The 27,631-nt window shown below is 39.8% G+C and overlaps 1 protein-coding gene across 4 annotated transcripts in view; it reads left to right on the plus strand.

The window, feature by feature from the left end:
- The window catches only part of LOC140483683 (inter-alpha-trypsin inhibitor heavy chain H3-like), a 94,258-nt gene extending 66,856 nt beyond the window's left edge, over positions 1–27,402 (plus strand). For 3 of the 4 annotated variants that reach the window (XM_072582058.1, XM_072582056.1, XM_072582059.1), the window contains 9 exons: positions 5,995–6,012; positions 10,054–10,077; positions 10,211–10,234; positions 10,369–10,392; positions 22,000–22,113; positions 23,673–23,874; positions 25,214–25,386; positions 26,763–26,874; positions 26,967–27,402. In XM_072582058.1, the coding sequence (XP_072438159.1) occupies positions 5,995–6,012; positions 10,054–10,077; positions 10,211–10,234; positions 10,369–10,392; positions 22,000–22,113; positions 23,673–23,874; positions 25,214–25,386; positions 26,763–26,874; positions 26,967–27,087 (812 nt within the window). In that variant the 3' untranslated portion in view covers positions 27,088–27,402. The remainder of the gene's footprint in view (positions 1–5,994; positions 6,013–10,053; positions 10,078–10,210; positions 10,235–10,368; positions 10,393–21,999; positions 22,114–23,672; positions 23,875–25,213; positions 25,387–26,762; positions 26,875–26,966) is intronic. The other variant, XM_072582057.1, reaches the window with a different exon arrangement.
- The last annotated feature ends 229 nt before the right edge of the window (positions 27,403–27,631 follow it).

Below are 27,631 nucleotides of genomic sequence, written 5' to 3' on the forward strand. Positions count from 1 at the left end.
AAGAGCTCCCACAGCCAGTTTGAAAACCCCAGAAACTGAATAAAAATAAAAATAAAACTCTTGATTCTATGCAAACTTGAGCCCACCTATTCAGGCTGCTTCTATTGTTAAAAAAAGCCCCAAGGCCTCTAGAGATGTTTACTCTATTGGCTTTGAGCAGACTGCTCTACACTTCTGTTTCAACCTTTTTTTATAAAAAACACCAGGACAAAATACATCTCTAAAGCCATAGTATTGTCACACCTCGCCTGTGAATCGAAACCATCAATATACAAAGAACTCTTCATTTTTAAAAACCTTTAGCCTTACGCTATTAGAACACGACAATACATATAGATTACATTAGCTCTAAGCATGCAAACATTCACTACTACAGTCCATTTCAATCTTTATTTCCCACTACCAAATATCTCCATCTTCCTTCCTCAAGTCGCGACAACACATCCGCAATTATGTTCTCTCGACCTGTCACATGTATAATTTTTAAACTGAATTGGCTGCAAACATGAGCTCTTTCGAAACAGTCTGGAACTTTTGTCCTTAAATTTCTCCAAAAACCTTAACGGGTTATGATCAGCATACTGGCAATATACATGCTGAAATGTTTCAATGCCAACACCAAATTCAAGATCTCCTTCTCACTTGTGGAATACGTCTATTGGCAATTATTCAAGTTTCTGCCAAAATAACCATTAGGTTTTCTATGCTCTCATTGTCTCCTTGCAAAAGGATAGCACCGAAACTTACATCTATGGCCACCTTGAAATGCTTTGCATAATTGAGCGTAGCTATCACTGGAGCAGTGGTTAACACAGCTTCAAGGCCGTCAAATGCCTTCTGATATTCCTCCATCCACTTCTTCAACAAGTCAGTCAGCCACACTGCTAAAATGCAGTACAAACTTCTGATTAAAGCACTCAATCCCAGAAATCGTAGTACTTCCCTCTTTGTCAATGATATAGGAAACTCACCAATTATCTTTGTTTTTACATCCTGTGAGGTCATCCCTTCATGTTCAATAACATGGCCCAGGCCCGTGACTTGGGCTTTTGCGAGCTTACTCTTAGCTAGGGTGATCACCAAGCCTGCCTCCCGAAGTCAATTGAATAATTCCAATAAATGCTGCAAATGTTCCTTCCATATGTGACCAAACATTATCAGATCGTCAATGTACACCACACAATCGGGTAATCCTGAAATGACTTGGTTAATATATGAAATGTGGCTGGCACATTCCGAATGACATGATTTTAAACTGGTATAGTTCTTTTGACATCACAAAAGACAAAATCTCCTTTGTTCTTTCGGATAAAGGTATCCTTTAAATTAATTCAACTTAGAAATGTAAGTTGCTTGTCCCATCTTCTCAATATACCATGCTTTCAGAGATCCGGGTTCAATTCCCACCTCAGGCCACTGTCTGTGTGGAGTTTGCACATTCTCCCTGTCTGCGTGGATTTACTCCGGGTGCCCTGGTTTCCTCCCCCAGTCCAAAAATGTGCAGGCTAGGTGAATTGGCAATGCTAAAATTGCCCGTAGAGTTAGCTGAAGGGGTAAATGTAGGGAAATGGGTCTGGGTGGGGTGCTCTTCGGAGGGTCGGTGTGGACTTGTTGGGCCGAAGGGTCTGTTTCCACGCTGTAAGTAACCTTTCCATTTCTTTTTCCTCTGCTTTTAATCATAATTCAAACTGTCTCATTCCCCTTTCTCTTTTTTTTTGTTCTGTCAAGGCTATTTCTGTTTCCCTTGCCATTGCCTCTAATTCAAGCTGTGCCGTTCATTGTTGAACTTTAAAGATCTCAAATGATTGAGATTGCATTTCTGGCAATTGTAAATGTAGAGCTATTGCTGCAATTACTTCTGTTTCCTCACAGACACAGGTTACTCCAATCTCAAATTGTTTGCCAATTCTAAAAGCTTTGTCTTGATTACTTTTGGTAAAACATCCAAAATGACTTCTTCCAGCCCAAGGAAACTCTTAGTAACTGAATAAGCCATGACTACGCAAGGTGCAGCAAGGTTTCAAATGACTGAATTAAACACCCAAAATTAAAAACTGCAACACTCACCACAAACTGCGTTTGAGTCCAATAATCCTAAACCCAGTCTGGAATTAGCAATTTTGAAGAATTGGCTTAACTGTGACTCTATTGAAATGCTTCGCAAAATAATAGATTTATTAATTCCTACTAATTAACTGTTCCAATACAGTAGCATTCCATAAACATGCTCTGGGCAATGGGAATTTCAGTAAAATACATTGTCTCAGCTGTAATTCTAGCAGCAGGAGGGGAACCCCACCTTTGAGCTGGAACAGAGAGAGGAATAAAAGCTTCCACATCCAGCTTCAAGATCCCAACAACTGTAGAAAGCAACAATAAAATTCCTGGTTCTGTGGGAGCTTTGCCCGACCTATTCAAGCAACTTCTATTGTTCCAATTTTAAAAAAACTGAAGGTCTTGCCAGATGTTTACTTTACTGGCTTTAAGCAGACTGCTCAAAACCTCTGTCTCAACCTTCCTTCATAACACTGAATAGGACAAAGTACAGGTCTTAAAGCAATAGTATTGTCACATAAATCAAAAACTGTGTTAGGGAACAGAGTCATAGATAAGATTACTTACAGTGTGGAAACAGACCCTTTGGCCCAACAAGTCCACACCAACCCACCGAAGCATACCACCCATACCCCTACATCTAACACTACAGGCAATTTAGCACGGCCAATTCACCTAACCTGCACATTTTTGGACTGTGGGAGGAAACACACGCAGACACGGGGAGAATGTGCAAACTCCACACAGTCAGTCACCTGAGGCGGGAATTGAACCCGGGTCTCTGGTGCTGTGAGGCAGTATAGCACAGAAACAGACCATTCGGTCCAACCCGCCCATGCTGACTAGATGTTCTAACCTAATCTAGTCCCATTTGCCAGCACTTTGCCCATATCCCTCTATACCCTTCCTATTCATATATCCATCCAAATGTCTTCAATTGTACCAGCCTCCACCACATCCCCTGGCAGCTCATTCCATACTTGCACCACAGTCTGCATGAAAACGTTGCCTCTTAGGTCCCTTTTATATCTTTCCCCTCTCACCCTAAATCTATGCCCTCAAGTTCTAGACTCCCCCACCCCAGGGATAAGACCTTGTCTATTTACCCAATCCATGCCCCTCATGATTTTATAAACCTCTATAAGGTCACCCCTCAGTCTTCAATGCTCCAGGGAAAACAGCCCCAACCTATTCAACCTCTCCCTATAGCTCAAATGCTCCAACTATCGCGACATCCTTGTAAATCTTTTCTGAACGCTTTCAAGTTTCACAACATCCTTCAAATAGGAAGGAGACCAGAATTGCATGCAGTATTCCAACAGTGGCCTAACCAATGTCCTGGTCAGCTGTAACATGACTTCCCAACTCCTATAGGAGAATCGACGTTTCGGGCATAAGCCCTTCTTCAGGAATGAGGAGGGTGTACCAAGCAGGCTAAGATAAAAGGTAGGGAGGAGGGACTTGGAGGAGGGGCATTGGGAATGCGATAGGTGGAAGGAGGTTAAGGTGAGGGTGATAGGCCGGAGAGGGGGTGGGGGCGGAGAGGTCAGGAAGAAGATTGCAGGTCAAGAAGGCAGTGCTGAGTCCGAGGGTTGGGACTGAGAAAAGGTGGGGGGAGGCAGGACCAGATGAGCCAATGGGCTGAGAAGTGACAGATGGAGTTTAATTCAGATAAATGCGAGGTGCTGCATTTTGGGAAAGCAAATCTTAGCAGGACTTATACACTTAATGGTAAGGTCCTAGAGAGTGCTGCTGAAAAAAGAGACCTTGGAGTGCAGGTTCATATTTCCTTGAAAGTGGAGTTGCAGGTGGATAGGATAGTGAAGAAGGTGTTTGGTATGCTTTCCTTTATTGGTCAGAGTATTGAGTACAGGAGTTGGAAGATCATGTTGCGGCTGTACAGGGCATTGGTTAGGCCACTGTTGGAATATTGCGTGCAATTCTGATCTCCTTCCTATCAGAAAGATGTTGTGAAACTTGAAAGGGTTCAGAAAAGATTTACAAGGATGTTGCCAGGGTTGGAGGATTTGAGCTATACGGAGAGGCTGAACAGGCTGGGGCTGTTTTCCCTGAAGCGTCGGAGGCTGAGGGGTGACCTTATAGAGGTTTACAAAATTATGAGGGGCATGGACAGGATAAATAGACAAAGTCTTTTCCCTGGGGTCGGTAAGTCCAGAACTAGAGGGCATAGGTTTCGGATGAGAGGGGAAAGATATAAAAGAGACCTAAGGGGCAACTTTTTCATACAGAGGGTGGTACATGTATGGAATGAGCTGCCAGAGGAAGTGGTGGAGGCTGGTACAATTGCAACATTTAAGAGGCATTCGGATGGGTATATGAATAGGAAGGGTTTGGAGGGATATGGGCTGGGTGCTGGCAGGTGGGACTAGATTGGGTTGGGATATCTGGTTGACATGGATGGGTTGGACCGAAGGGTCTGTTTCCATGCTGTACATCTCTATGACTCTATGACTGTAAGTATCTTAAGCTAATTTACTTAATCTATTATGCATTTTTATCTTTGCATAAATGGCCCCATATTGTAAGTTTTATCATTTATTATTTCATATAATATTTTAATACGGGACAATTATGGTATAGCTGCAGTGCCACTGGACAAATAAACTCAAGGCCTAGGCAAGCTTGTGTTCAAATCTCATCATGATAGTTGGTGAATTTTACATTCAGTTTTTAAAATTTTTGAATTTGAAAGCTGGTCTCAGTACTGGTAACCAAGAAACTATCATCAGTTGTCAGAAAAATACGTATGGTTCACTAATAACCTTTATGATAAGAAATGTGCCATTCTTACCAACTCTGGAGTTGTCAGGCCTATATTTAAGTGGTTGATTCTTAACTGCCCCAAATGTGATTAGGAATGAGCAATAAATGTTGGCCCTGCCAGTGACACCTGTATTGGATGAAGTAATGTAAAAAAAAATATTTCAACCATAGAAGACATACACAGATCTGAATGAACCGTATGCCAGACTACTGAAGGGCTGAGGGAGGAAATTACAGGGGCCTTGACCCAAAATTTTAATTCTGGTGTGGCCAGAGAGGAGGTGCCTGAGGACTGGAGCACAGCTAATGTGTTCCACATTTCAAGAAGAGTGGTAAGGATAAACCAGGGAATTACAGATCCATTAGTCACACATCAGTGGGAGGGAAAAGAGGAACCTCCATTTGGAGAGGCAAGGTTTGATCAGGAATTGTCAGCATCATTTTTTAAGAGGGTGATCATGCCTAACAAATTTGATTTAAGTTTTCAAGACCGTGACAGGAGTGTAGATGAGGAGAGTGCAATTGATGTAGTTTTTATGGATTTCAGCAAAGCCTTTGACACAGTCCCACATGGGAGACTGATAAATGAGATAAAAGCACATAGGATCCAGGGTAACTTCGCAAGATGGATTCAAAATTAACTTAATAGTTGGAGACAGATGGTGGTCATCGAAGACTATTTATGCAACTGAAGACCAGTGTCTCCTTGTTTCATATATGTATAAATCAACACACAACTGAGGATTGGGAAGTGGGGTTGGTGATAAGTAAGTTTGTGGATGTTACAAAGTCCGGCCAGGTGATTAATAATAAGGAAGATGGTATTTGGTTACAACAAGATACAGGCAGGTTGGTTAGATGGGTGGATCAGTGGCAGGTGGTATTTAACCCTGAAAACTGTGACATGATGCCTTTTGGAAGAAGTAACAAGCCAACAAATCCATTGAATGGTAGGGCACATGAAGCTCAGAGAAACAATGGGATCTCAGGGAACTTGTCCAAAGATCAGTGAATGAGACAGGATAGGTTAATTGGGTAGTCAGGAGCATATGCAACACTTGCTTTCATTAATCATGGAACAGATTACAAGATGATGCGTTGTGATCAAATATCTTAAGTTAATTTACTTAACTGATCATATATTTTCTATTTCAGCAGAAATCATGCCTATTCGTAAGTTACAATTTGATCATTTATTATTTCATATAATATATGAATAAGGCGCAATGATGGTAACCAGGAAACTAAGCTCAATTCTCAGAAAAATACATATGGTTCACTGATATCCTTTAGGATATGAAATGTGCTATCCTTACCTAGTCTGGGGTCGCGATGCCCATATTTATATGGCTGTTTCTTAATTGCTCCTGAGTGTGATTAAGAATGAACAATAGATACTGGCAATAGATGTAGTTTATATGGATTTCAGCAAAGCTTTTCACAAAGGTCCCATGTGGGACACTGATAAATAAGATAAAAGCGCATAGGATCCAGGGTAACCTCACAAGATAGATCCAAAATTGACTTACTGGTAGGGGATAGAGGGTGGACAGAGGGCTATTTGCATGATGGGAAACCAGTGTCTAGTGGATTCCACAGGGTTCAGTGCTGTGCCTCTTATTGTCCATATATATATAAAAACCAATAAATTGGCAAGAATTTGTAGGGTAAGGTAAGTGATAAGTAAGTTTGTAGATGGCAAAAAGATTGGTCAGGTGATTAACAATGAGGGAGGTGGCATTTGGTTGCAGGAAGATAGAGACAGATGATATATTGTTTAGATGGGTGGATCAGTGGCAGGTGGAATTTGACCCTGAAAACTGTAACATAATATATTTTGGCAGAAGTAACAAGACAAGATACACAAGGAATCACAGGACACATAAAGTTTGGAAGAACAGTGGGGTCATGGGGTGTGTTTCCAAAGATCAGTGAATGAGTCAGGACAGGTTAATTGGGTAGTTAAGAAGCATATCCAACACTTGCTTTCATTAGTCATGGAACAGACTATAAGAGAATGTGTTGTGATCAAATATCTTAAGCTAATTTATTTAATTGATTGTATGTTTTGTATTTCTGCAAGTATCTTTCCCACATTTGTTGATCCTAAGTTATGATTTGATCATTTATTATTCATACACTCTATGAATAAGGCATAATCATGGTAAAGCTGTAATGTGTGTGGAGAAATAATCTTGAGGCCCAGGCCAGTTCTCCAATTATTCAAATATATCAAGATTGTTGCTGGAGGTTTCAGAAAATCTAAAGGTGGATAAATCTTCAGGACCTGATCTAGTGTATCCTGGGGCATTGTGGAAAGTTAGAGAGCAATTTGTGGGGCCCCTTACAGAAATATTTGTATCATCTATGGGTGAGATTCCAGATAACTAGAGAGTGACTAATGCTGTGCTTCTGTTTGACAAGGGATGTAAGGAGAAGCCCAGGAACTTTAGATCTCTGGGTGTGACTTCAGCGGAGGTAATTCTGAAAAATAGGATTTATATGCATTTGGAGAGGCAAAGAATGAATAGGAATAGTCGGCATGGTTTTGTGTGAGGGAAATTGTGTCTCACAATTTTAATTGAGCTTTTTGAGGAACCAACCAAACAGATTTGATTTGATTTAATTTATTATTGTGACATATACCTGGATATAGTGAAATGTTTTGTTTTGCATGCAGTATAGGCAATCATAACATTAATGATCATAGGGTGATCAAACGGAGCGAGGAATATAAAAAAGAAGATTGATTTTACATTTGAAATTTGAGGGGTCCATTCAGAAGTCTAATAACAGCCAGGGAGAAGCTGTTTTTGAACTTTTTGTTACATGTGTTGAAACTTTTGTACTCTCTGCCTGATGGAAGAGGTTGGAAGAGATTATAACCAGGCTGGGAGTGGCTGCCTTTCTGAGGCAGCAAGGAGTGTAGATGGATTCCATGGATGGAAAGTTGACCTGTGTGATGGACTGGGCTGTGTTCACAACTATCTAGTTTCTAACGGTTCTGAGCAAGCAGTTGCCATACCAAGCTGTGATGCATCCAGATAGAATGACTTTTATGGTGCATCTGTAAAGGTTGGTGAGAGTCCTTACAGACATGCTAAATTTCCTTAGCCTCCTGAGGAAGAAGAGGCATTGTTGTGCTGCCCTGACCATCGCATCAATGTGGGCAATCCAGGACAGGATGTTGGTGAATGTTGGTGATTCAGGACTTATGAGGGCAGAACAGTAGACGTTATTTACTCGGTTGTTGGTCAAGCCTGTGACAAGGTTCTGCATAGTAGACTAATTGGTAAAGTTAGATCACATGCGATTTGACTTAACAGCAAGAGACAGACCTGTGACCAGCAATGTTCCACAGTGATCAGTGCTGGGTCCACTTTTGTTTGTCATTTAGATGAGAATATAGAAGGCTTGGTTAGTCAGTTTACAGATGACACCAAAATTGGTGGACAGTGAAGAAGGTTATCTAAAATGACAAAGAAATCTTGATCAATTGAGTCAATCAGTTGAAGAGTAAATGGAGTTTAATTTGGATAAATGTGAGGTATTGCATTTTGGTAAAACAAACAAGGGCAGAATGTATACAATTAAAAGTAGAGTCTTGAATAGTGCTGTAGAAAAGAGAGAGACCTACAAGTTCAGGTACATAATTCTTTGACATTTTCACCCTATAGAAAGGGTGGTTAAGAAGGTATTTTGCCTTCTTTGCTCAGAGCTTTGTGTATAGGAGTTGGGATGTTATGCTGACGTTGCACAGGACGTTGGTGAGACCCCTCTGGTGTATTGGGTACAGTTCTGATCGCCCTGTTATGGGAAGGTTATTATAAAAGTGAAAATGCTGCAGAAAAGATTTACCAGGATGTTGCTGGGAATGAAGGGTTTGTTTGTTATATGGAGAAACTAGATAGGCTGGGAATCTTTTTTTGGAGCATTGAAGGTTGAGGGGAAATCTTATGAAGGTTTATGAAGTCATGAGGGGTATAGATAAGGTGAATAACAGGCACCTTTTCCCCCAGGTGGGGGATTTCAAGATTAGGAGAAATTTTTAAGGTGTGAGGAGAAAGATTTTAAAACGATATGAGGGGCAATTTTTTTTTTAACTCAGAGAGTGGTTTCTGTGTGGAATGAACTTCCAGAGAATGTGGTGAATGCAGAGACAATTACAAAGTTTAAAAGACATTTGGATAAGCACACAAACTGGAAAGGTTTGGAGGGATATGGGCCAAGTGCAGGCCAGTTGGACTAATTTAGTTTGGAATATGGTCAGTGTGGACTGGTTGGAACAAAGGGTCTGTTTCGAGCTGTATGATCTATGATTCTGTAAGTTAGTTGATAAACCTTACAGTCAAGTTTTTAAATATTTGGATTTAAAAGCTAGTCTCACTAATGGTGACAAGGAAACTATGCTCAATTGTCAGAAAAACATGTATGGTTCATTATCGTCCTTGAGGATAAGAAAAGTGCCATCCTTACCCAGTCTGAGGTCACGAGGCCCATAATTATGTGGTTGCTTCTGATTGCTCCAGAATGTGATTAGGAGTGGACCATAGATCCTGACAATAGAAGTAATTTACATGGATTTCGGCAAAGCTTTTCACAAGGTCCCACATGGGAGACTGATAACTAAGATGGGATCTTATTTGGGGATCTGGGGTAGCTTTACAAGATGTATCCAAATTTGACTTAATGGTAGGGGATAAAGGGTGGTTGTAGAAGACTATTTGTATGACTGGAAACCAGTGTCTCATTGCATTTCCACTATTGTTCATATATATATATATAAGTGAATGTATTGACAAGAATTTGGAGGGTGGGGTTGGCAATAAGTAAGTTTGTGGATGGCACAATGATTGGCCAGATGATTAATAATGGGGAAAATGGCATTTGGTTACAGGAAGATGATATATTGGTTAGATGGGTAGTTCAGTGGCAGGTGGAATTTGACCCTGAAAACTGACAAGATGCATTTGGTAAAAGTAACAAGACAAGATACTCAACGAATGGCAGGACACTATAAAGTTCTGAGGAACAGTGTGATCTTGGGGTGCTTGTCCAAAGATCACTGAATGTGGTAGGACGAGTTAATTGCCTAGTTAAAAAAATCTGACACTTGCTTTCATTAATCAAAGAACAGATTATAAACTCATGCTTTGAGATCAAATATCTTAAGGTAATTAACTTAATCAATTATACATTTTTTTATCTCTGCAGCAATCATGCCCATATATCCTACTGGTAAGACATGACAATTAAGCAACATATCTGACACTTGTTTGTATGAATCATAGAACACATTACAAAAGCATGCTTTGAGATCAAATATCTTAAGCAATTTACTTAATCGATTAAACATTTTTTATCTCTGCAGAAATCTTGCCCACATTTATTACTGGTAAGACATGGCAGTTAAGAAACATATCTGACACTTGCTTTTATTAATCATAGAACACATTATAAAAACATGCTTTGAGATCAAATATCTTAAGCTAATTTACTTGATGGATTATACATTTTTTATCTCTGCAGATATCATGCCCACATTTGCTCCTGGTAAGACATGGTTTAATAATTTATTGTTTCATGTACTATATGAATAAAAGACAATGATGGGAGATTATGTTGGAGCTGTACCAAACTTTGGTAAAGCCAAAGAGTTTGTACAGCTCCAGCTAGAGTACTGTGCGCAGTCCTGGGTACAACATAATAGAAATAATATGATTGCAGTGCAGGGTATGCAGAGGCCATTTACCAGGATGTTGCCTGAGATGGCATGCCTTAGCTATGAAGTATGGCTGGATGAGCTCAGGCTGTTTTCTTTAGAGCAGAGTGAGTTGAATGGGGAGCTGATAAGCTGTATAAGATGAAGAGGGCAGGGACAGGGTGGATAGGACACAACTGTTCCCTTTAGTTGAAGGGTCAGTAACAAGGGGACATAATTATAAGGTGAAGAGCAAGCGGTTTAGAAGGGTTTAGAAGAAAAGAAATTTCACTCAGAGAATTTGTGGGTTTCTGGAATGCACAGCCTGGGAGTTAATAGAGATAGGAAACCTCATAACTTTCAAAAGTACTGGGATGAGCATTCCAATAACATTCAAGGCCAGGCATTGGAAAGTATGATTGGTGTAGATAAGTCAGCACGAATTCATTAGGCTGAGGGGCATCTTCTGCACTGTATGGTTCTCTGGCTCTATGTCATTGCTCAGTTGATAACATTCATGTCTCTGAATTGGAATATTGTGGGTTCAGGCGCTGCTTCAGAGACATGAACACAAAACTCCAGATTGTCTTTCCAGAGTTGTATTGAGAGAGCGCTGAACTTTTGGAAGTGCTCACTTTCAGATTAGCTTTTGAACCAAAGATCTGTTTGCTCTCTGAGATTAATGAGATAGATCCCACACAATATTTTGAAGAGAAGTGATGGGATTATCCCCAGTATCCTGGTAAATATCTATCCCTCAATTATCATTGTAAAGGCAGATGACCTAGACACATTGCTTCCTACAATCAAATGGTGGTTTAAGGAATAACTCATTGAATCTCTACAGTGTGGAAGCAGGCCACTGAGTCCACATCAACCCTCTGAAAAGTATCCCACCCAGACCATACCCTATCCCTGTAATCCTATTTACAATAGCTAATCCACCCAGCCTGCGCATCCTTGGACTTTGGAAGGAAACAAGATCACCAGGAGGAAACCCACGCAGACACATGGAGAATATGCAAACTCCAAACCAACGGTTGCCTGGAGCTGGAATTGAACCCAGGTCCCTGATGCTGTGATACAGCAGTGCAGACCACTGAGGCACCGTGCTACCCTCATTAGCTGTAAAGTGCTTTCAAGGTCTTGGCTTCAATCCATTCTGCCATAATTGAATTCAGCCCTGCCACATTTTGGAAGGGAAAGTGAATTATTTCTGGTCACTATGCAAGGGACTTCATTTTTTATTATTCATTCATGGGAAATGGCAGTTGCTGGTTGACCAGCATCTATTACCTGCTTTGTTGCCTTTGAGAAGATTGTGGCGAGTGTCCTCTTTGAACTGTTGCAAGTCCACATGTGATAGATAGAGCCACAATGCTCTTAGAGAGGGAATTCCAGGATTTTCACCCAGTGACACTGAAGTTACAGCAATATATTTCCAAGTCAGGATGGTGAGTGGCTTTGAAGGGAACTTGAAGGTGATAGTGTTCCCATGTATCTGCTGCCATTGTTCTTCTAGGTGGAAGTGGTCATGGGCTTGAAATTTCTGTGGATGGTGCACAGTGCTGCTAATGAGTGTCAGTAGATGCTTGTGGATGTGGTTCCAATCAAGCAGGTTGCTTTGTCCGGATGGTGTCGAACTTCTTGAGTGCTGTTGGAGCTGCATCCATCCAGGCAAGTGGGGAGCATTCCATCACATTCCTGACTTGCGCTTTGTAATCGTGGATAGGCTTTGGGAGTCATGAGGTGAATTATTCACTGCAGTATTCCTAGATTCTGACATTCTCTTGTAGGCACTGTGTTCATATGGTGAGTCCATTTGAGTTTCTGGTCAATGGTAACCCCAAGGATGCTAACAGTGGAAGATTCAGTGATGGTAACACTATTGAATATCAAGGGACAGTAGTTAGATCATCTCTTATTGGAGATGATCATTGCCTGGCATTTGTCTGGCACGAATGTTACTTGACACTTATCAGTTCAAGTCTGGATGTCGTCCAGGTATCTTTACATTTGAACAATGGTTGCTTCAGTATCTGATTGTCCAAACACCAGAAAACATCTCCACTTCTGACCTTATGATGGAGGGAAAGTGATTGATGTAGCACCCAAAGATGCTTAGGCCTAGGACGCTAGCCTGAAGAACTCCTGCAAAGATGTCTTCGAGTTGACATTACAGTCTTCTTCCTGTGTACCAAGTATAACTCCATTCAGCAGAGAGTTTGGCCCCGATTCGCCTTGATTCCAGTTCTTCTTGAACTCCTTGATGCCACACTTGATCAACTGTGGCATTAATGTTAAGGGCTGATACTCTCACCTCACCTCTTGATCTCTGCTCTTTTATCCATGCTTGAACTAACACTGTAGTGAAGTCAGGAGCCAAATGGCCATGGTAGAACCCAAAATGGACCTCACTTGGCAGGTTATGGTTGAAAGTGTGGTGCTGGAAAAAGCACAGCAGGTCAGGCAGCATCTGAGGAGCAGAAGAGTCAATGTTTCGGGCATAAGCCACCGAGTGAAGGGCTTACAACCAAAAGCTCGATTCTCCTGCTCCTCGGATGCTGCCTGACCTGCTGTGCTTTTTCCAGCATCACATCTTTTGACTCTGACTCTCCAGCATCTGCAGTCCTCACTTTCTCCTGAGCAGGTTATTGCTGAGCAGGTACTGCTTGATGGCACAATTGACGTCACCTTCCATCACTTTACTGATGATTGAGAGTGGATGGATGGGACATTAATTGGTTGGATTGGATTTGTCCTGCTTTCTGGGTATAAGACAAAACTGGGAAATTTTCTACATTGTCAGGTAGATGCAAGTGTTGTAGCTGTACTGGAACAGCTTAGCTAGGGATATGACAAGTTCTGGAGCACAAGTCTTCAGTCATATTGCTGGAATGTTATCAGGGCCCATAACCTTTGCAGTATTCAGTGCCTCCAATTATTTCTTGATATCGTGTGGAGTGAATCAAATTGGCTAAAGGCTGGTAACTGTGATACTGGCAACCACTGGAGGAGACAAGATTGATCATCCACTTGGCACTTTTGGCTTCTGACTTCCATAATTGAGAATGGGAATATTTGTGGAGCCTCCTCCTCCAATGAGTTGTCCATGTCCATTTATGACAGGATCTGATTTGTTGGTTGTGGGATCTCTTAGCTCTGATTATCATTCGCTTGAAAGTGTTTGAATGTCAATGTCAAATACTCCTATGGAGAAAGTGAAGACTGGAGATGCAGGGGATCAGAGTTGAGAGTGTAGTGCTGGAAAAGCACAGCAGGTTCAGCTTATGCCCAAAACATTGATTTTCTTGATACTTGGATGCTGCCTGACCTGCTGTGCTTTTCCAGCACTACACTCTGGACTCAAATACTCCTGTACAAGCTCTCACAGCATGGACACTTCACAAACCAACTCCCTTCCACTCAGGTGACTGGTCTTCCTGAACTGACAACTTGATTCTTCTGCAAGGAGGAAACTGTTCTTCCTTCCGAACTAAACTGCTAATTCTTCTGAACTGAAGTTCAAAGCTAAGGTAATGGTCTTTGGTCAGCTTTTCTCTATATCTCAGAAATATCTCAGAAACCTAAACAGTTTTTCCTCAAAAGGGGAGGTAATGGTGTAGTGATATTGTCATTGGACTAGAATCCAGACACCCAGGTAATGTTCTGGGGACTGGGGCTGAGGCAGGTGGTGAGATTTGAATTCAATAAAAATCTTGAATTACAACTCCAATGGTGACCATGAAACCACAGCCAATTCTCATTATAATTGGTCCTTATTATAACTGGCCCTTACCAATCTGGCCTATATTTACTCCAGACCACAGCGATGAGGTTGACTCTTAACTGCCAACTGAAATGATATAGCAAGCCATTCAGTTGTATCAATTACTGGAAAGCCTGATAGAAGGAATGAAACAAGATACGCATCAACTGAAGTGAAAGAAAAGTCGAAATTAAACTCAGCCCTATTAACCCTGCAATGTTCTCCTTACCAGCCTCTGTGGGCTAGTGCCAAAATTGTCAGGCAGCAGTTTTGAAATAGTCATACTCATAGAATCTTACCTTACACACAGTGTCCCAAACAATTCCATCACTGTCAATGCCATCTTGTCATCAGAACAAACCGAGGACAGATCAGCTCAGGCATGATCAAGGAAACATCCTGCTGATTGCCATGCCAAATCCCCTTCTCCATGCCGACCCCACCCACTGGCTGATAAATCAGTGCTCCTCCATGTTCAACACCTTTTGGAGGAAGTGCTGAGGGTGGCAAGGGTACAGAATATTCTCCAGATGGGACACTTTAATGTCCACCATCGGAGAGCTCAGCAGCACTAATACTGCCCAGGCTGGTCCAGTCCTAAAGGACACAGCTGCTAACTGGGTCTGCAAAAGGGTAGGGGAACCAACAGGAGGAAGAACATACTTGACTTCATCATTAATAATCTGCTTGCTTCAGATATGTCTGTTCATGACATTATCAGTAAGAGTGACCACCTTCCTTAAGTGAAGCCTTGCATTCATATTGAGAATACTCTACATTGTGTTGCATTGCATTATCACTGCAGTAAATGGGATAGATCTGTACAGATGTAAGACTGGCCATTCATGAGGCACTGTGATTCAATAGCAGGAGCACATTTGTCCTCCAACACAACTTGCAAGCTCATTGCCTGGCCTACCCTCCATTCAACCATTACCATCACATCAGGAAATCAACCCTGTTTCAATAAAGAGTGAAGGACAGCATGCCAGGAGCAGCACCAGGCATACCTAAAATAGAGAAAATCTTGTAAAGTCACAACACAGGACAAACAGTGCAGCAGCAAGTGATAGACAGAGCTAGGACTCCGACAAGAATCAGATTTAACCTCTGCACTCCTGCCACATCCAGTCATGAATGATGCTGGCCAATTAAACAACTCACTGGAGGAGGAGGCGCCACAAATATGCCCATCTTCAGTGATGGGAGAGCCCAGTACATCAGTGCAGATAAGAATGAAGCATTTGCCTTAAACCAGAAGTGCTAAGTGGATGATCCATCTCAGCCTCCTTCAAACATCCCAGCATCACAAATCTTAGAATTCAGGCAATTCGATTCACCCACATTCTGACAAGAAATGATTGAATGCTGCAGAATAATTGAAAATATTTCAGCAGTTATGCTGAAGACTTGTAGTCCAGGACTTGCTGTATCCCAAGCCAAGTTGTTCCAGTACAGCTACAACACTGCCATTTACCTAACAATGTGGAAAACTACCTTGGTATGTCCTGTCCACAGTTGGACAAATCCAGCATGTACAATTCCCATTGTATCAGTTTGATCATCAGTAAGAGTGATTGAAAGAATCATCAGCTGCCTCAATATTTCACTCATGGTGATCGACGTGGCGACGCAGCTCACAGCATTGACTTCTGGTTTGGAAAGCCACTGACATGCATAGACTTCAGGGGATTGCATTGAAGAAAAAAGAATTGAACTGAACACTGGTCATCAAAGGTGTTATAGAAAAACTATCAAGTAGAAATAAGCCATTGATCAGTCTGGAGATCACCTATGCCATGGGGTCAATCTTTTGAAATAAAAAAAGGCTTAGAAATGTAAGAGCAGCAACTGGACTGGCCAACCTATCTGCAGACCACACTGCTACAGACGAACTTCTTATAGCTTCTGACACAGAAATATCCTTATATGCAGGGGAGCTGTCATCATTGCTTAGCAATAATCTTAGCCAAATATATAGAACACCACTATGTACAAGTCCCCTCCAAGATTAATGTTAAAGCCATGCACTATCTTGAAGTAGAGCAGTGACCTAGTCAGTATTTACTTTCAATCATCCTGACAAAAACAGATGACTTGGTCATTGACACTTTGTCGTTTATGGGAACTGGCTGTGTCTGTATTGACTGCTGTGTTTGCAAAATACAATAATGACTATATTTCAATAGCAACTATGGATTTAACAGATCATGATTTTTTTGTGTCATGCAGAGTTGTGGCTCTTTAAAGATTTGATATTTAGAGGTTTGATATGTCTGAGCCACACGTTCAGATGAAATGCCTATGTGTTACAAAATACTTTCAAAAATATATGATTATATGGAGAAATGTACTGAACTTGGCTATACGGATGTATGCTACACACAATTCTTTTTTTAAAATATGCATAATTAAAAAGTTTAATGTCATTGAGAAACACCAGTGATAGCCCAAAAGGGTTGCAGAAAGTTTTTGAAATACTTTAATTGGATTTTTTTCTGGGATTTCTGGCAGGATGTTGTACACATATAAGAGTTTCTCTGTCAAATCCAAACCACCCAATAATTATGAACTGTTTCTTTCTACTTAACTACTATAATTACTTGAAAAAGCAATTATCTTTATAATCAGTAGATCTGCTCAATGTAATTATTCCTGTGTAACCCAGAATATAATACAGGGATGTTCAGTGATGAAATAACCTAAAGCCAATTTACCGACTTGAGTATACTTTATTGCTTTTTTTCTCTGTAGCTATGATATCCACTTCCACTTCTGGTAAAATACAACTTGATTATTCATTGTTCCATACAGTTGTATTAATAAACCACTCAAGCTTATGCTTTTACAAAGGAGGTATGGCTCAGTTGATGGTACTGATTCATAGATTCAAGACCCACATGCAATCACATAATTGTTACAACACAGAAGGTGACCATTCAGCCTGTCGTGACTATGCCAGCTCTCCATAGGAACAACTCACCCACTATCACAGTCCTTAGGTGCAGTCTACCCTCTCATCAGTGAAATTTAACAAGCTTTATTACAGAAACATGTTGCAATTCTATATCATCTGACAGTACCACAACGTAGTTTGCTTTGCATGCTGAAAATAAAGACATTATTAACCCTTTATTCTACAACTGTCCCCACAAGTTATTTTATTACATTTCACCACTAACATTTCAAGAGGATGTAAGAGTGTACAGGATGCATGGGCTCCTTTATCATCATCTGGGAGGTCAAATACATGGGTGGGATATGATGCCAGCTCTCCTGTGTATAAGGGTATTTCTGTATCAGAAGCTTTAAAACGTCCCTCTGTAGCAGTGTGGTCTGCAGATTAGTTGGTCAGTCCAGTTGCTTCCTCTTACATTTCTAAGCCCTTTTTTTTCAAAAGATTGACCCCATGGCATAGGTGATCTCCAGACTGAACAATTGTTTGTTTCTACTTGATAGTTCTGTGAACGTAAAGGAAGACACCTGTTCTTTTCCCCAGTAGAATATTTTTAAACATCAGATCATCACTGTTCAATTGGAGTAGGAAGTTATCCTCAGCTAAAACTTGGCTTGATCTTGAAGAGCTAAACATTTCTGTGAAAGAGAGATGTTTTCTGTAATAAATGTGGCTCTGCGGCGTGCTAATTATGTAGCAAAGCCAGTAGTCTCTGTGAGGAACTTTGGACTTTCAAGTCAACAATATCTACAAGGTAATTATACCGCTACAGTTCTTGTGACTTGAAGATGCCAATATTGGACTGGGGTGGGCAAAGGTAAAAATCATACAACACCAGGTTACAGTCCAACAAAATTCTTGTTGATTTTGATCTGGTTGAGTTTCTTCAGGTGTTCTAATGTAAGCTTTGACAGGACATTCTGCATCTCTCCAAGATCTACAGCTTGATATCCCAGTTGGTGCTTGGAGTACATGGAGTATTGTTCAGACATATTTGTACATTTGGCTGCCAGTTAAGCAGTTCATTCATTCCTCAATTCTGACTATTGATTTGGTCCAACTCGGACATGTACTTATCCTTGCATAAAGCTGTGTTAATTGCATGCAATTTTTGAATTTTTTTCTTGATGGGCTGTCTGCAAGGTTTGAAGTTTTCACTAAATATGTCAGGATTGTGTTTAATAGTCTCTGTACATGATTGTAAAAATACATTGCCTGTTGAATTAGCTTTAACTGCTACAAGCATCCATCATTCTGCCTGAAACTAAATTTGCATTGGAGCTGTGAAATTATTTTCTTACACAAATGAAGATCCGTTTCTTACTTATAAGCTGATACAGCTCAGGCACATCAGAAGCCATTATTAGTTGTATTATATGAATCTTCATTTGCTTTCCTTGATTATTTAATTAGTATAAGTTTTGTTCCTGCTTCCTTGTGGTGGTTTGAAATCCTTCACATGGATGAATTTCTTTGTCTAATTCTGGTTGCAATTTCTGTCTTTGCAACTGTACCTGTTTACTTCTTCAAGAGAGAGATAATTCTCCTCCTGCGGGGACCTCTGAATCAGTGGTTATACAAGGGTTCAAAGTCTCAGGCTGACTAAATGAACAATCTGAATCACTCTAACTGTGTCCTGAAAGGGCGATCCAAGGGACTAAATGCACTCTGAAGACTGATCGCCTCCGACTTTGGTGCCTCTTCTTCCGGGCCATTTGAGCTTGAAAAAAAAATTGGAAAATGCATTCCATTTTTGTAATCCTGGAATTGCAATGTCTGCCATGCAGAGTGACCCTGTCATTGTGAATTGTCTTCAGCACCTCCAGTGTCTATTAATCAAGGAATATTTAAAGCTACCCATGCAGCTCCTCAACAAATGGAATTAATAATTAGAAATAACAAACAGGGTCTCTGTGATCTGTCTTCCATTTTGGAAAAGTGTAACTTGTTTTTTGTTTTTTCATGGGATGTGGGTATCATTGGCGGGGTCAATATTTATTACCCATCCCTAGATACCCTTGAGAAGGTGCCTTCTTGAATCACTGCAGTCCATGTGCTGTTGGTAGAGCCCACAATGTCATTAAGAGATGGTGTTCCAAGATTTTGACCCAGAGACACTGAAGGAACAGTCATACATTTCCAAGTACAGATGGAGATTGGCTTGGAGGAGAGCTTTGCAGGTGGTAGTCTTCCCATGTATTTTTTTGCAATTGTCCTTCCAGATTTAAATGATCATAGATTTGGAAAGTTTTGTTAAAGTATCTTGGATGAATTTCTGCATTGTATCTTGTAGATAGTACACATTGCTGCTACTGAGCATTAGTGATGGAGGGAGTGAAGTTTTGTGGATGTGGTGTTAATCAACCAGACTGCTTTATTCTGGATGTGACAAGATTCTTGAGTGTTGTTGGCACTGCACTTTTCCAGGCAAGTGGAGAATTTCCATCAGATTCCTGATTTGTGTCTTGTAGATGGTAGACATGTTTTGGGGAGTCAGATGAGTTGCTCGCCATTGTATTCCTAGCCACAGTATCTCTATGACTAGGCAAGTTCTGTTCTGATCAAGGGTAGCTGCCTAGGATGTTTACAGTGGAGGATTCAGTGATAGTTGCCACTGAATATCAAGAGTGATGGTTAAAATTTCTTTTGTTAAAAAAGGCCATTGCCTGACACCTGTATGACCTAAAATGCTATTTGCCACTCGTCAGCCTAAATCTAGATATTGTCCAGGTCTTGCTGCAGATGAACATGGACGGCCAATGAGGAGTTGCAAATGATGGAGTTATCAGTGAATATCCTCACTTATGATCAGTGTTCCCTCTAAATTTCTTACCGGCCGCGAGAGTGTCAAAGTTCTGTGCACGGCAGCAATTTTCAGGACAGGATGGAAAGGCCATGATTGGCCTGCCAACACCAATCGCCGTGCACAGAATCTTGGAGAGGCTGTGCATTTAGAGGGAATTTGCTGAAGAAAGGTCACTGAACTCTCAGACCTGCTGAGTTTCTCCAACACTTTATTTTCAATAGGAAAGCACAAGGCCAATCACAGACTCTTGCAGAGGGGAATTCCTCTCTGCTCCCACATTGTCCAACAGATTACATTGACAAATCTATGAAGACAGTTACCTTCGATATCTCATACCAGTGAAGCACCCTAATGAAGTCATACTGATAGACATCAGGCTAGCTAGCAGCATAGAGTCACAGAGTCATACAGCACGAAAACAAACCCTTCAGTCCAACTCATCCACATCGACCAGACATCCCAAGCTGACCTAGTCCAATTTTCCAGTATTTGACTCATATCCCTCTAAACCCTTACTATTCATATACTCGTCCAGATGTTTTTTAAATATTGTATTGTACCAACCATCCTCTGGCAGCTCATTCCATGCATACATCACCCTCTTTTTAAAAACGTTACCCCTCAGGTACTTTTTAAAATCTTTCCCCTCTCACCTTAAACATATTCCCTCTAGCTTTAGACTCCCTGATCCTATGGATGCCATCCAGCCCTCTGCTTATTGAACAGGCCATTTTCAGATTATCTTTAAGGCTACACTACCTTACATTAATTGGGCCAAGATCATTCTGTGTATCTCAGGAGCTGGTTTCTTTGAGTTAGGAATCATTTTGTAGCTCTTCTCCAGACCTTTTCTTTATTTGCCTAAATAATTGCACAACGAAGCAACATAAAACTAGAGATCTCGGCTTCAACCCATAACGTTATAATCATATGCAGTACTGCTGCAGTGAGGAAGGGAAAATGAATCAGTCTTGATCATTATACAGCGTACTTCACATGAATGAGCTTGCATACGCTTCTAAAATGGAACTGTGCCCCTTTAAGGACAACAAGTCAAATGAATATAAATATGTGTGGCCCCAGGAGACCAATTTCATAATTATTTCATGAGATTGAGTACAGTAATTGTTTTAAAACCTAACATCCTGTCAAATTAAGAACACACAGAAGGAAATGCCTGGCTTTTACATCTCTAATACTGGGTTGAATATTTTAGGGGAGGGGAAAATTGTTTAAAACCCAGGAAAAATAATACTTGAACATTTGTGACTGACTTTATAAGAAGTTACCCCGCCGTGATCAAATACTGAGACAGCCATAGTAACCTGAGAATGGGACTTCTGCCCCTTACGGAAAGGAGGTTGTCCCTTGAGAGCTGAGCCCAGCAGCACCAAAATGAAGTACTGTAATGGATGATGGTGCTGCTTATTCAAATATACCTAGCTAACTGCAGCATTTTTGAGTGGCTGAGATCAGGAATGCGACGGACTCAAGGGAAACACTATGAGTTCATGGATTGGCTGATTTTGGAGGTGCGCCCCTAACAAAGCAGCCCCTTCCCTGTCTGCCTTTTCAGCACTGTTAGTCAACTCGATAGGCTTAAGGAGACCTCAGGGGTGAGCAGGAACCCAGTGGGGGAACCTTAAATGGAAATGAAAATTGTGATTATTACGGACCTCAATTTTGAAGTTTACAAGATTACAAGACAAGTCATACCAGTGTGTCTCACTCACTAGTTTTAATGGGTTTTCCTTCTCAAAAGGTAGTGAGCTGGCTACCCATCCTGTGTTACAAAGATACCTTCCATTCACGGGGTGGAGGTTGCAAAAATCTCCCCCTAGTGTGTAAAGATAAATGTCAGAAATGCAAAATTTGTTGTGTAAAGAAGTGGCAATGTATTAAACGTTTTAACCTCGTATCTTTTCAAGTTGACAGCGATCCTCACTTTATCATTTCAATAAATGATCACAATGATGCCATTTGTTTCAACGCTGATGGGAAACCAGGGGCAATTCTCAGTCTGGTCACAGATCCAGTTACAGGTACGTGCAACTTGTGCTAAATGCTTTCACAAGAAAAGAAAAATAACAATGCATTGTGACCGAATGTAAATGGACTTTCATTTAGAGGATCATACAACAGCACATTGGCCATTCTGGAATTCAACTATTTGACCTTCCTACATTTCTTACTAATAAAAGAAGATCTAATAGCAAAGGAGAAAATACAAGGAAATAACAGCAGTCATTATTTGGAGTGAATGTTGCAAAAAATTCAAGACTCAGATTTATCCAGGTGCATTTCCACATTTCAAAATAACTATCACCTTTAGCAGGATTTGAACTTGTCATCTTTTGAACTGATGGTCTAGTGTAAGGTCTTACTAACTTTGTAAGATTTGTACGAAGTAAAAGTGCATTTGGTGGCCAGAATATGTTGGAGACAGCAGAAATACTGCCACTGGGGTCAAAGGTGGGGGGGAGTTATGAATATCTCTGTTTTGATTATGCAGCAACATCCAGAGCTGCATTTTGCAAAAACGGGCAGCCATTGCTGCTGGAAGAGCACCTGTATGGGCATGAAGTGGCCACAAAGGAGGTATTAAACTCCGCAAGCCCAGAGACTGCAGGGCTTGTCAGCTCTCCTGCCATTGACAACACTGAATGGCTGCTGGAAGACTTCCTGCTGCCAAACTTTTATCAGCCTTCCCACTTTGCAGCTGTTGACAAATGACCCTGAAAACTCCACCAACTATTTCACCTCATTTTTACCTATTGACTCTCTAAAGGAACTGCCAATGAATAAATATGATTGGATGATTCCCTGATAACTGCAACAAACATCTCACCATCCTTAACATCAAGCCATTTCATTGATTCATACTAATATGAATTTAAAATCAATTGAAACCAACATGCACTTTATGAAGTTATTATATATACTACTTATCAACTTTTTAGCATCGTGATGAAAAATGTATAGAAAATAATAAATATCATGTATTTCAGTTCAGGTTATACACAAAAATTAGTTTCTATTCTTCATCTTGTGTCTATATAATAGCATTAACAGGCTTTGTTGAGATGTTTGGCAAAGTTTCCACTGGAATTGGTTACACACAAAGAATCAATGTTTGTTTTTCATTTTAAAAAATCAGAGGACATTGGAAGTGTAGAGCAAATAAGTTGGCATCTAAAAAGAAACAAGAGAGGCATCGATGTTTTGTAATGTAAGCCTTCATAAGACCTTACCTATGTGATTCCAACATTTGTAGTTAGTTTCTGTTATGTGTTATATTATAATTTTTGTCAATTCAGTTAATGATCCTCAATGTAATTTATATATAAATCAAAGGGAGCTTTTTTCTAGAAATGTCTCATCAACAGACAAAGATTGACCACGATGAACAATTTCCTTTCCTGGCACTTTCTGCTTTTTCTCAGATATCAACAGTCTGTCAATTCCATATAGTCACTTGTTTCCTCTCTTTAACCAGTCTCTGCACTTATCATTCACTTCTATGAAGAATGTCTCCAGATTTTAATTTAGCATTGTCACAATTTATTAACAAAAATTCATGTGCTTTTAAATTTACATGCAGGTCTTACAATAAACGGAAAGTTGAATGGAGAGAAAAAAATAGAAACTAACAAGAAAACAAACTTATACTTCAGAAAGTTTGGAATTGTGAACATGAAAGTGGATGTAAAAATTGAAGTGTCAACAAAGATGATTAAAGTCTTTCAAGGAGAAGACATGATTAATCTCCCCTGGTCAGCAACAGCGTCTTTAATAAAAGAGAGGTACAGTTTATGTAGTGATACAGCAACATTGCGTTTGTGTTTCAAAACCCAGTTGATAGCAACAGGAATGAAAATAAAGTGAAATAAAGAATTCATTCTCACAAATTTGCCTTGCAATGGTAATGTCCCTATATAGGCATTATTATACCTTTGTAATTTTTGAATTGTATTAGTTACAATATGTAATGGAATAAAGATTATAAAATTACAAATAAGAACAGTGGCTCAGTGGTTAGCACTGCTGCCTCACAGCACCAAGGACCCGGGTTCAATTCCTGCCTCAGGTGACTGTCTGTGTGGAGTTTGCACATTCTCCCCATGTCTGCATGGGTTTTCTCCAGGTGCTCCAAGTTTCCTCCCACAGCCCAAAGATGTGCAGGTTAGGTGCATTGGCCATGCTAAATTTTCAACTGTGTTGAGGGGTGTGTAGGTTAGGTGCATTAATCAGGGGCAAATATTGGGTAGGGGAACAGGTTCAGGTGGGTTACTCTTCAGAGGGTCAGAGTGGACTTATTGGGCCGAAGGGCCTGTTACCACACTGTAGAAATTCTAACTGAGAATTCACCATCTTACATACTAGGCAGGACTGTGTTATTACTGCAAGGACAAACTGAATTGAAAATTCAAAAAGCAGGCAGATACTGAAGTAATATTAACCTGATTGATGCATGTTAATTAAAAAAAACTTGGATGAATAGCCTAAAAGAAGACTTGCATTAGTGCCTTTCATTTTTTTTTTAGCTCCCAAACCATTTAGCTTACAGCAAAGTATTACATCATGCAGAGTTTTGGCTGCCTGAAGATTTATGTCCCAGTATTTGCCATACTTGGTTAATATTGATAAAAAAGCAGGGACAGTCCTCCCTCCTTAAAGGTTGCTACGCCTTTCTCCAATTTGCAATTTCCCTTTCCCTCCATGCATCTGCTCCAATTGCCAGCTACTCTTTCACATTATGTTCTATTTCACAGCCAGAGTCCAACACAAAGTGCATTTTGTTTTGTTTTAAATATTAAAACAAATATTAAATTGGAGGAATGTGGACTGCAGTAAGAAAAGGTGACTTGAAGGAACCAGGAGCATGGGAATGGAGTCTCAGACCAAGATATTTTTGAGCTTACAGCTGTGCGAAGGTCAGGTGCACAGCCAGCATCTATTTGTTAAATTATTATCTGAATGGATCTATCAGTACAATAATCACCACAAATCAATTGAATGGCACTTAATGGAAATGGATTCTTAAAACAGACAACTTTGAGACCTTTCTTTTTGTTTATTCAATATTGAAGACATTTATGTTTTTAAAGTAGGTATTTATCATCTCTAATATCTTTGTCCTAGTTTCTCAATCTCAATTATAGAAGAAAGGAATCTCACACTAACAATGGGAGATGATGCAACGTTTGTTATTGTGCTGCATCAGACCCAGAAAAATCACCCTCTCCACAGAGACTTTCTGGGACTTCATATACTTGACAGCCACAGGCTTTCAAATATGACCCATGGATTATTTGGTATGTAGCAAGTTCACTTTATTATTTGCAAAGTCACAGTTAAACACTGAACAACTGTAAAAGAGTTATAACTCTTGTAGAATGAAGTGTTTTTACAAATACCTTTGCATCAAAAATGTTGTTCTACTTGAGTACCATATTTAGTGAAGACTCTGCAATGTGAATTCCAAGGGCACTAATTTTCATTCTTCACTAGAATTGAGAATGAATTTCACACGAAAAGGGAAGTAAACGTTCAGACTAGCTTTCTCACTCAATCATGAAAAAAGTGAAAAGAATAGTTAAAGAGATTTCAGTTTGTGAAGTATATTATTATTTGGAAACTTGAGTCTTAAAATAAATGGAATCACTTATAGGTTTAAGGGTGAATTATATTTCTATATTGTGTATTTTAAGAAGGATATTTTATCTTCATTCTGAGACTGTTAATGAGTTGTGTGGATTTTGTTTACATGCATTGAGATGTAGCTTTTAAAAAATTATTGAGATAAATAGTTCGGTGCTCTCAAAAGCAAAAATAGAAGTGAGAGACATAATGTCACTTGTTGCCTAGCAACAAGTTGTCCTATTCATTAGGGAGATAGAGATAGAAACAGTTCCCTTGAGAGAAAGAACCATCCGGAAGTTTAGTAAGCATGAACAAGATTTCTTTCAGAGAATGTGCAGGTTTATTTTCAGAGAGAGGGAAGACATGTATCCAGCAATTCGGTTTAGCAGTCTCAAGACTAGCCCAGGGAGGAGAAATAAATCCTGAGAAGGTACAAAAACAGAAGACTGCAGAGAAGAAGTTTAAGGAACTCATCAAGAAATTAGTAAGCTGTGTTAGCAGTTTGCTTTAGGGTCTTGTGAGGACATAATAATGAAAGCAGCTAGCATCAAGTGCATGCAGACATTTTCGAGAAAGAAACCAATTATAGCCATGCCAACTGCACAAGGAACTTTAAAGGGGGAAAGGGTGACTCTTCAATTAGGTTTGAGTGTCTGTAAAGTTGTTTTTGCAGGAAGAAAGGTTGTTTCTTTATTTCTGATACTTTCTGCTAAGACAATTTCAAATAATTATTATATAGTGTAAAATATTTGTTTTTTCCTTTTGTCACAATAACCCTTGGTGTTGCTTTATTTGAACATCATTTTGTTATATTATCAAATTAAATATTAAATTACACAAGGAAAAGCAATGCACAGTGAGAAAACTCAAAATTTCAGTTTAATCATAAAATATAGCAACAGCTTCTAAACTCAATCAGTCATTTTGCTTTATTAGGTATTCTTCACCGGTAAAATAAAATCATTGTTCTTTTTCTCCTTGGACATCCTGCACTCAATGGACTGTATTGCATTTTCAGTTAAATTAATTTACCTGTTCTTTAACACAGGTCAGTTTTACCATGAAGTAAGTGCTGAGGTACATAATAGTCACCCTGGATTAGATGAAAGCAAAGCTGATGCAATGATGATCGTAAAAGGTCACAAACTCCGAGTAACAAGGTAATGTGACTAAGATAGTCTTCACCTTTTTGACTAGGTGTAATCTGTCTATATATTTCTTACATGAATTTTATTGATTATTTTGATTTCAGGGGGTACCAGAAAGATTACAGTATTCCATGCTGGCACGTTCACTACGATGACAAAGAATTAATTGACGGAAGCCCCACTGATTACGTTCTTGCTTCTTTATTTGACTCCCTATATTCATAACCTGAGAGCGGATGTTGAAAGTTTATTCCTTTCGTATTGCTGGCATGTCCTTATTATTCAGTGACTTACATGTCAAATATATATTGATTAAAAGTTGTAAATCTGTGTATCTTCAAATATAAATTCCTCTGTTCATTTACCATTAAAACTGCTTCTTTAAGATGACCAGATTTATTCTGAGTATTTGTCCAGAGATGAAGAGCTAAAGATGGTGAGTTTGAGAAAAACTCTGTAATTATGCAATTCAATGTATTGGATGTAATAATATTCACAAAATATATCAATAATAAATTCATCACATTCATTTGAAACAAATGCTTTACTCATCACTTCTGTTCTAACATTATTTCTTACATATGGGATACTGCTACCCTTTTCTCCTGTGTTGAGACTCATGTGCTTTGGATCGTTAGATATCCGCACTTAATTTGTCTGCAGGTTCACCTGCATTTTAAGTCTCCAAAACATTCAGTTTGTTGGGCATTATACAGTTGGTCACAATGTGTTATATTGCCATATGTTTTAACTGAATTCTATAAGATGT

Source organism: Chiloscyllium punctatum, chromosome 12, assembly GCF_047496795.1.
Source record: "Chiloscyllium punctatum isolate Juve2018m chromosome 12, sChiPun1.3, whole genome shotgun sequence".
NCBI lineage: Eukaryota > Metazoa > Chordata > Chondrichthyes > Orectolobiformes > Hemiscylliidae > Chiloscyllium > Chiloscyllium punctatum.